Source organism: Rhincodon typus, chromosome 3, assembly GCF_021869965.1.
Source record: "Rhincodon typus isolate 14 chromosome 3, sRhiTyp1.1, whole genome shotgun sequence".
Taxonomy (NCBI): domain Eukaryota; kingdom Metazoa; phylum Chordata; class Chondrichthyes; order Orectolobiformes; family Rhincodontidae; genus Rhincodon; species Rhincodon typus.
The window spans coordinates 38,353,833-38,363,959 of NC_063334.1; the positions used below are offsets into that span (position 1 = coordinate 38,353,833).

At 38.7% G+C, this 10,127-nt stretch overlaps 1 protein-coding gene across 1 annotated transcript in view; it reads right to left on the reverse strand.

Moving 5' to 3' along the window:
* Window positions 1–381: 381 nt before the first annotated feature.
* Window positions 382–10,127, reverse strand: part of LOC109935423 (uncharacterized protein KIAA2026) — a 79,590-nt gene continuing 69,844 nt past the window's right edge. The window contains exon 6 of the mRNA XM_048620357.1: window positions 382–4,690. Coding sequence (XP_048476314.1) covers window positions 1,047–4,690 — 3,644 coding nt within the window. The 3' untranslated portion in view covers window positions 382–1,046. The remainder of the gene's footprint in view (window positions 4,691–10,127) is intronic.

The window sequence follows — 10,127 nt, forward strand, 5'->3', positions numbered from 1 at the left end:
AATCTCCAATGGACAATTCAGAGTTGTAAATGGCTGGAACACCCACTTTCTTAAGCCAGCACTTTCCTTTCTTGTCATTACAGCCCCGTAATTGCCTGAACATGGTAACTCACTGTAGAGTAGTTTCACAAGAGATTATAAAAATGGCAAAACAAAAATAATGCATAGCTTTAGGGGTCATCGTTCCCCTCTAATATCCAACTGCAATGAAGTTAAGAGATACAGAACCTAACCTAGTTAGTCAAACATTAAGGCAGGCATTACTTTTGCAGACTTGGAATTAAATTAACAGAATTATAACTGGAGAGGGAACTTGCATGCAAATAAAAACATAAGATCAGAAATAAAAACATAAGACCGGAAATAACAATTGCACACGTTTTTAATCATGCAGATTTGACTGCATTTTTCTAAACACTGGTCCATAAAAGCTACTAAACAGCTTAAAAACCTATACATTATATAAACAAGAAACAAATAAATTAGCAAAATTCTTTTATACATTCACTTTAGTACAACTTGAGTTCAAAAGTATTTACAACTGTACAACAGACTGAAGTTTCTATATTAAATACTTAAAAAGGAAGCAATAGCATATAAACAAGTCATAGATTTTTTCTTTTGACTGCACTTCTTAAAAAAAAAAATCACACTTAAAAGTGGAACATTGCAGCACACCAAAGATGTGGGCATTGATAACAGGTTGTACTGCTAGTGTGCAAGAAGCTTTTGAGTGCACAGTAAGCAATCACTAAATTGCTACGCTTCAGTTAAAATTATAAACCAGGAAAATTTACAAGGTCATTCAAATTTGCTGTCTTACAATTTTTAACAATGTTTTTGTACATTGAAATACACAGATTTCACAGATAAAACACAGGGAAAACATCTTTGCAGACTAAATAAATACTTGTGCCTCTCAAGACATCTTAGTTACTGTTAACAAGTTGTGCCTTCTCCAAAACCCAAAATATAATTAGAGAATGATTCCAATTGTACTGATGGTTCTCATAATCTCCATTATTTGGATATCTAACAATTGTAGTTTATAGACTGGAAGATGCAGAAACAGTTCTAGTAGAATCGAGTACTTCCGATGCCTTAATTGACGGAAAGACTACAGCAGGACTTGCACTTGAACTTCCCAAAACACGAGTTAAAGAGGGCTGTGATGCCACTTTTGTAGCAGGATTAACCACAGTATTAATAGCATTTAAAACTGCCCCTTCTGGGCTGACTAATAACTTATTGAAGGAAGTATCTACTGGAAGACCTGGGGCACTCTGGCTTGTAGGGACTTGGAATTTGCATACTGCAGTCTGAAGTGAAGGTCTTGCAGTAGGGCCAAGTATCGGTGTTGATCCTGTTGTAGGTTGGACAGGTCTAGAAACAGCAGTAATTGTTTGTGCAGCACTCTGAACACACAGCTTTTGAAGCAATTTCTCAGGTGAAACAACATAAGGAGATGGAAAGGATTGACAATGATGGGATAAAGCAGACACTATCGTTGTCTTTTGACATGCAGATGTAACATCAGTTCCTGTACGAGATCCAGGGCTTAAATTTACTGCTCGAGAATTACTTGGTTTCAGTGTATTGGAAATCAGCAGGACATGGCTACCAGATCCAAGGCCTTGAGGTGGAACTACAAATCGATGATTGTTAATGACTATTTGAGTCCCTGGTGCCAAAGGTGTACTTGTGTTGATAACTATTTTCTGCCGTATACAAGATTCATTTAATGGTTCAGAAACTTTGCTAATAGAAGATGGCACAGTTGCTATAGACTGCATAAGTGAAGTAGATGCAGTAACTGTTTTAGGACTCATTGGATGTTTTGTTAAACTCTGTACTGTTGTTTGATGCGGCAAGCTAAGACCCAAAGAAGCAGTGAACATATTACCAACAGTTGATGCACTCAGCCGAGTAGCTGCTTGCACAGCTGCAGACCTTGGAACAGTACTTTTATTGGTTGGTGATGCTATTGTGTTTGGATTTGGAAAACGAATTACTGTTTGACAACTATCCTTTGAAAAATGTGCAATTTGTGGGGAAAAGGCTGTACATACTGGTTGAGTGCATGTTGGTACCATCTTTGAATTGACTGTGACTGGGTTTGGTAAAGGAGCTGTAATTGGCAAGGGAAGAGAAGAAGTCAGTGACTGATGTGACATCTTTGGCTGTGGAGATGCAAGAAGCATTGAAGATGCAAGGTGTTCTGCCTTCACTGTTGAAATAGCAACAGGAAGTCTAGTTGCTAACACCCCTTGATTAGATCCAGAGATATTATCATTTCCTTTAAGCAAAGCAGTGGGAAGAGAACCAAATGTTGTAAAAGTTGGCGTTGGCAGAGCTGTACCTGTAGCTGCTGTTGCTACTGTATATACATTTTGAACACACATTTTGACTCCCGTAGAATTCCTAAAAGGCGGAGAGCTCTGATTTCTCACCACAACTGAAGGAATTGCTGAAGTACTAACACAACTTGTTGGTAAGACGGCATTCTTCATAGATAATCCTTCTCCTACTTTTGCAGTCGGCGAAACACCGATTCCTGGGATTTTCTGGATGCTGTTTCTTATAAAGTTTCCCTTTTTAACTTCTTTCACCTGAAATGAGCTGGGTAGTGGATTGCCTTTAATTGGTGTTTCCCCAGTATAAGGTAATAGCACCACCTGATAAGGATCTGAGTTTTTCACTGGTATTTGTGTTGTGTTTAAAGGCGTTGCAGTTTGTTGTTGGGGCGGTTTAGTTAATACTAAGTTGGAGGATGAGGACATTGAAGACACAGATGGACTCATGAAGACTAACTTTTGAGGTTGAGCATTTGTGGGTGCCATGCTGACTTGACTTGTGCCACAAAGTGTAGCGGGAGGATTTGGAACCAACAGAAATTTCGGCATTGTAGTTCCAGTCAGGAACGTGCTACCTCCTGACTTATTACATTCAGGTGGTTTTAGAAATAACTGCTTGCCAGTTGCAGTATCAAGTGAGAATTGCAACGATGGTGCTTGAGTAACTGTTACCTTACTTTGGACTGCACTTTCACTAGATAATCCACCAACAGGTCCACTAACTAAATGCACAGCATTGTGGCTACTGGTGTGCACAGTTGGATTCTCTGAAACAGTTGTCAAGACTGTTGGCAGAGGCACAGGTACAACAGGTACAACTCCTGCATTATTCATAGTTTTGCAAGACCCTAACTTAATTGGTTCTGCACCCAACTGGTTTAGACCTAATGAAACTGATGCAATGGAATTGGAAACAGGAAGTTGATTGATATTTGTTAGGGAAGTCTGCGCCGGAACAAGGAGAGAGGTCAATGGTGACAATGGTTGAGTTTTTGAGACCACAAAGTTCTGAACTTCTGGTAAAAATGTAAATATTGGCCTTGGAGTAATAGCATTTGGTGAGTTTTGATCAGAGTTGCTTTGTACCTTAACAACACCTGTGTTTCCGCCACGTGTCATGACTAAAATGGATTGAGAATCTCGTATACACACAGTTTTAAGTTCCTGCTTTGTTTCACTTGATTCCTTTGACTGCTGCGAGTTGAAACTCTGAGCAGTTCCAGTATTACCTGCCTTGTGTGTTTTTGTTGGCATTACTGGCTCACTAACTGTTAACTGACTACCTTTAGCATTTGATGTCATAACTGAAGGTACTGTAACGGCAGACACTTCTGCCCTTCCTTGTGGTGCAATAACTGATGATGTTACCAAGTTACATGAAGGTACAACTTTTGTTGACTGACTGACAGAAGTTATTACTGTTGTTAAACTTGCAGTGCTCTTACTGGGCCTTAAATTAGAAACCTGTGACTGCACCTGAACAGATGACAGAGACTGAAGATCCACGGCAGGAGAATGGCCTAAATCAGCTGTTTGAGATCCGACGGAAGCTCTTTTCTCCAGTTCCTTTAATGCCTTGGGCAGACTTCCTTTTTCAACATATTTTCCATCTTGTTGTTGGGCTAATAAATTTTTGGGTACAATAAGTACCTGCTGCATGATCCTCTCTCCAGTCTTTGCATCAATGACAGGTTGGACTGCAATCTTAATCTGGCTGCTACTCAGATCAATTGGCACACAAGATCCATCAGGCATTTTGTACACCATCTGCAGTGGCCCTTTTGGAGATGGAATAGTTGGTAAATAGGACTTTGTTGGGCTTGGATGTGATGTAATTGCAGTTACTTTCTCTTCTGGACTGCTCATCTCTCTCACAGAGGAGGATGTCTGACTGGTTAAGGTCACTTTGTTCCCATTATGTTTTGCAAGTAAGGCTTGAATAGGTTTGGTCCTTTTCTGAACAGCTGATCTTGACACATCAGATATCTCACCTTTTGAAGCATCTAACGTCACAGAATGTTCATCTGGCTTGTTCAAGGTGGTAACTGATTCAACTGGAAGCTGCACTGTTGCAGATTTTGATTCAATCTCTTGGTTTCCGGGCTCAGAACCAGATGACATTTTTAATAGGCTATGGCCTGCAACAGCTTCATTTGTGCTTAATTTAGTCTTTTTACTTGGGGGGGATTCTTTACCACATTCATCAAGATCACTGCATTTCATTTGCCTTTTAGGATTCTTGGAAGTTTGCTTCGGTGTTTCTTTATTAGAACTTTCTCTTCTTATGGGCTTCAGTTTACCTACAGATATTGCCATGTCAGTCTGCATAATGTCATCTGAAAGACATCAGAATATTTAATGCTAAATTAGTAACAACAATAGTATAAGTAGATCAGGATATGTACGGAATATTGCACTACAGATAATCTATGTTTAACTATGTTTATGGCATGGTAACCATTAGATTGAACAATTGCAATAAAGGTTAATCATGGGAAGGTAATCAGAAAGACTAACCTAATAACTTGGAAGTGATTTATAGATCAGCATGTATAAGCAACTAATAATCAATGAATTATGCAAAAATGTTGCAAGATGTTCTTTTATAGGGGTTAAGGTACAATGCATGTTAAGTTAGTGATCATAGCATTACTCTACTGCATGATCAGAGCTACAAATACTGCAAAAGGTCATCTTCAAATGAATAAAAATGATTGATTATTAATGTCATTCCCGAAAAACCTTTCAGTGACTCATTTGTTTTAACTAATAGAAGTAGTAGTCTATTCAACATTTTTGAAAAATTTAAAATATGCTGTTGAAAGCTAATAGCTTACTTCAGCTAGAAGTGGAATTGAAATCAAGTATTGTTTTTCCTTAAAAAACCCTACTTTTAAAAAAGCCTTTAAGCAATTCATGAAAATTTGAGCAGATATATGCCTGTACAAGTTATCATATTAACCCTTAATATTTTATGTAGTTTTTCTTGATCTAGCTAAGGTGCACATTTTGAAAGTTAGTCACGTTACCTAATTCTCACCACTGAATACAGACAAATCTTAACTAAAAATAACATCGAAGTGGGAGATAGACAATCACCATAAAAAACTCCATAATGTGCAATGAAAAGCATTTTTATACAGCTTTTCCCACTTACATTATATATTTTTGGCTCGAAAGATTAAAGCTGTGCAATACCTTAAGCAAAAGTGTAACTGTGTACCAACCCAACACGAAGGGCAGTTAGATGTTAGCTAAAACAATTCCATAACTTTTATCCATGGGTCTGAATTAAGTATTGATGATCAGTTTCAGAATGACAGCCAAAATAATTTTTCTTATGCTTATTCTTAGATGCATATACATCATATAGAACGGCCCTTAAATTGACACCACCCTCATATGCCATAATAAAGGTGACTGGATCAAAGATTAATGCTTTTTCCATGTCTTATCAGAAGGCTTCCCAACAGTTTAACACACAAATGAGCAGATTTGGAAATGTCTGAAACTGCCAATTGAGCAAATTATCATACACAATACCAAATCTCTCTGCTTAGGAATGGGTTTAATAAATGGAACAAAATAAGTGAATTATCTTCATTAACGAATTTGTTAAAAGAGTGCTTCATATTTATCATTTCTGTGGACTCCATTTTGAAGGACTGTGGAGATATTAGAATAGCTTTTTTCTTTAAGAAACATCAATGAAAAGACACATGGAAAACATTTCTTTGAAAAACAGCAAGGCTTGTTGGAAATGAATCCTGTGATAAACTGCTGATCTTGGTTACTTGAATGCATTTCAGAGAAAACACCTGACTGTTTTAAGAATGAGTTTTCTAGCTATTCTGTTTGAAAAGTGTTTGCAGAATTGGAGTTCATCTTTTTGGCCTTTCAATTAAAAAAAAACCTGCTTCAGAACAAGTTGGTCAGCTCACATCTCTTGTTTATGAAACACCTTTGCTGTAAGATCAAGGTGAAACCCGATTCATTTACTCTTCCATTAGAACTAAGAACTTCTGAATATTGTATTTCTTGAGTTTTATTTTCCGCTATCTGCCAAGGTCCCAAAACCATGCGTGATTAGTTACTTGACCACACATGTAAGAACATCAGATCGTCGGACTTCAAGCATTCTGAATCTTATTTTTTGCCTTCAAGCTTAACATCAATTGTCCAGATAGGGTCCCCCTGGTCCTCACTTACAATTCCACCAGTATCTGCGTCCAAAGGATTGTCATCCACCATTTTCACCTCTACAGGATGCCACGGCCTCACACATTCCCCATCCATCTTCCTCCCCAACACTGTCAGCATCTCGCAGGGATCATTCCCTCACCATCGCAGAAAGTCCAACACCTGCCCAATTACATTCTCACTCCTCACCATCCAAGGTCTCAGACATACCTTCCAGGTGAAGCAGCAATTTACTTACTTATATCTCATTCAATCTAGTCTACTGTGTTTGCTGATGGGTGTGGCCTCCTCTACATTGGGGAGGCAAATGCGGACTTGGTGAACACTTTGCGTAACAACTACGTCTTGTCCACAAAAATGACCCTAAGCTTCCAGTCACCTGCAACTTTTATATTTGGGGTGATTCATGGAATTAGAGGGATTAGAATGACAGTGCGCTCATTCCAACTTGGCTGTAACAAACTGATCAGGAATCCTTCTCACATTCAAGAACAGAGTTTAGCTCCAAGGAAAGCCAAGGATTGGACATTAGCTTAAACGTGCATCGCGTGTGAGGGCTTTTCTGACATCAGGAAACATGCGAGTTTCCCAAACACATTGAAACTCCTTAATTTTTTTTGCAGATTTCCTCCCCATATTCCGCCTAATTAATTGGGGGTCTGGAATCTAACAGTGGTGGTAGAAGATAACAGTGCAACCTGTTATTTACGCAAAGACTGGAGACAGGATCAAACAGCAGACTCCACAAATCTATTGGCCTAACAGCAAGATGGAAAATATATGTTTGCCGTTAGGATTAATTGGGTAGCTTGTTAATAAGCCCGCAGGAAACATTCCAACTCATGCAATATATAGCCTTATTGTATTAACTAAATGACCATCCCTCCGCATCTGAGTGGTTTGGTCATCCACTCCAATATTGCCTCCTTTCTAGAGGTTCTGATGTCTTAGATTTTTAAAGTTTTAATCTCTGAATCAACCTTATCCACCTGTTATGGAAGTTTAGATTACCCAGAGTGCTCAATAGAAATATAAAAATGCTATGGTACTCCAGCTGGATATTGCTAGATGTAGTTTTCTAATACAGCAGGCTAAATACAAGAACTTACAGCCCATATTTTAAAATGCTGATGTGAAGTTAAACTGAAGCCATGAACCACTTACCACATGTGAGGCAAAAAAAATTGCAGATGCTGGAATCCAAGATAGACAAACAGAAGGCTGGAAGAACACAGCTGGCCAGGCAGCATCTGGAGGAAAGGAGCACTCAACGTTTCGGGTATTACCTTTCTTCAGGACATACCCTCTTCAGGTAATACCCAAAATGTTAGCTATGTCCTGAAGAAAGGTAATACCCGAAACGTTGAGTGCTCCTTTCCTCCAGATGCTGCCTGGCGATCTGTGTTCTTCCAGCCTCCTGTTTGCCAGCCACTTACAACCCAACTGATTGCTTTACCATTTCCACCCATCCCCACTACCACCCACCAACATTCCAGAGTGTTGTTATCCTGCAAAGATGTGTAGGTGGGGTTACGTTGCTTGCAAGGTAACTACTGTATCTGAATATTTCTCACCACCCAGGAGTTAGTTAATCTTGCTTCCTCGTGCTACTTCCTGCAAGCAATTTAGGAGTCAACCCAAGTACCTTAAAGTTAGGAAGGGTTTGTCCTGCGTGGAAGTCATCCTGTCAGTTGTCAGAATGGACAGTTCAAATGCACTGCAGAAATATCTATACGGTGTACCAGGATTATTCCCAGTTGCAATGGACCAAGATTACTCCCAATCACAGCTTTGTATGTCCTCATGGATTTCCAAGAAAGCAGCTATAGGATGAAGCCTACTCCCAAGTTTGCTCCGTGTAAGATAAGCAGTGTCACTGACTACTCAATCACCAGTTTTGCATCACCGAAAAAATGAGTAACTATCAAGCTCCTAAGTAAGTCTTTCATATATACATCCATAGCCATCTTCATGCATCTAACAAAATTCTGATACTGACTCTGTGGCAGTAAATTGAAACAACTGAATGATTTCTTGACTTAAATCAGCAAGTCCCAAGAACCATCCCATTAAATTATTAAATCAATGTTTTGCACTTAACTCCAGAAGCCATATGTCGGGAGGTCTGAATGATGTAAATTATAAAATTTAATTAAAGATTCAGATGGAAAGGGAAAAAGTAACCTCCAAAATTTTGCATTATGAATGATTTGCTAACGAGTCATGAAAAACAAATGGGTGTGCAAAAGAGATTTAAAAGAAATCATTGTTACCTAAATGTAGGTCACAAAGTGGTAATGATCATGAGAACATAAGATCTTTTCATCAGCCCAAATAGTGTCTATTACTGGAACAACCACCAGAAATTGGTAATCACAATCTACATTTATAGTCTTTCAATAACTAGGGTTTTTCTGGATTTGGAGACAGTTAATAACCTTTTTATATAGTAAATTACAACAGCAAAGTTTGCAGCCATTGAGGAGTCATCCATATACTTTGTTGTGTTTGTGTATGATTTCATATTATCAGAGAAAACTTTCTGCAAACATTTGCTATCTAGTAAAGGGAGAAATAATCTAGCCTCCAAGCTATCATGATTTCTGTTCTTAATTTGAAAAGCAGCTCCCAACTTTCAGCAGTAGCACAGGAACTGGTGTTTAAATGGGAGGATGAACAGTGATAACATCATTGAACTTTCCAGCAGCCCAGACTAATATTCCAGGGACACTGATTCAAATTCCATCATAGCAGTGGGTGGAATTTCTATTCAATAAATAAATCTAGAATATAAACCTAATCTCAGTAACTGTGCCATGTAACTACCACTGATCACTGTAAAAACCCATCTGATTCACTAATGAAGGAAATTTGCCACCTTTACTTGGTCAGGTATATATGTGGCTCCAGACCCACAACAATGTGGTTGATTCTCAATGCCCCTCTAAAATGACTAGACAAGGCACTGAGTTCTAAGGCAAATAGGGATAGGTAACAAACATATTCTGCAAAATCCACACTCCAAGAAAATTGAAGGAAAAAAAGGACAAACTGCAAACCCTCAAAGCATCACAACTGGCATAGGTAATTGCAAAAGAGACAATCTACTGCTTTGATTTGCTCTGGTTAAATGCTCATCTGAATAAGTCATGTCATGAGCTAGAACAACAATAAGGCAGTGGGCCGCTTTAATTCTGCTCAACCACACACACACCAGCAGAACTTAGAATGTCAGCTCCATGTATCAGGCTATCTTAATGCCTTTAGTTTAATCAACTGCTGCACTACACCATAAACCATCTACATGCTCCTACACATGGATGCCCTAAATGTCACAAACGGTATGTTTGTTACAGGAGTACAAAAAGACTGCAGCTGAGGTTGTTTTATTGAATTTTTATGTTACTCTCATGTGTTATACTCACCACTCTATATGAAGTGGCTGAACCTGTAGGTTTAACCAGCTCTCTCATATATAGTGTAGATGACAGTGCCCAAGATCTCATTAAACAGGGATAACTGCATTGGCCTGGATGAACTCAAAGCCTTGTAAGGACCTTGGCAACTAACACC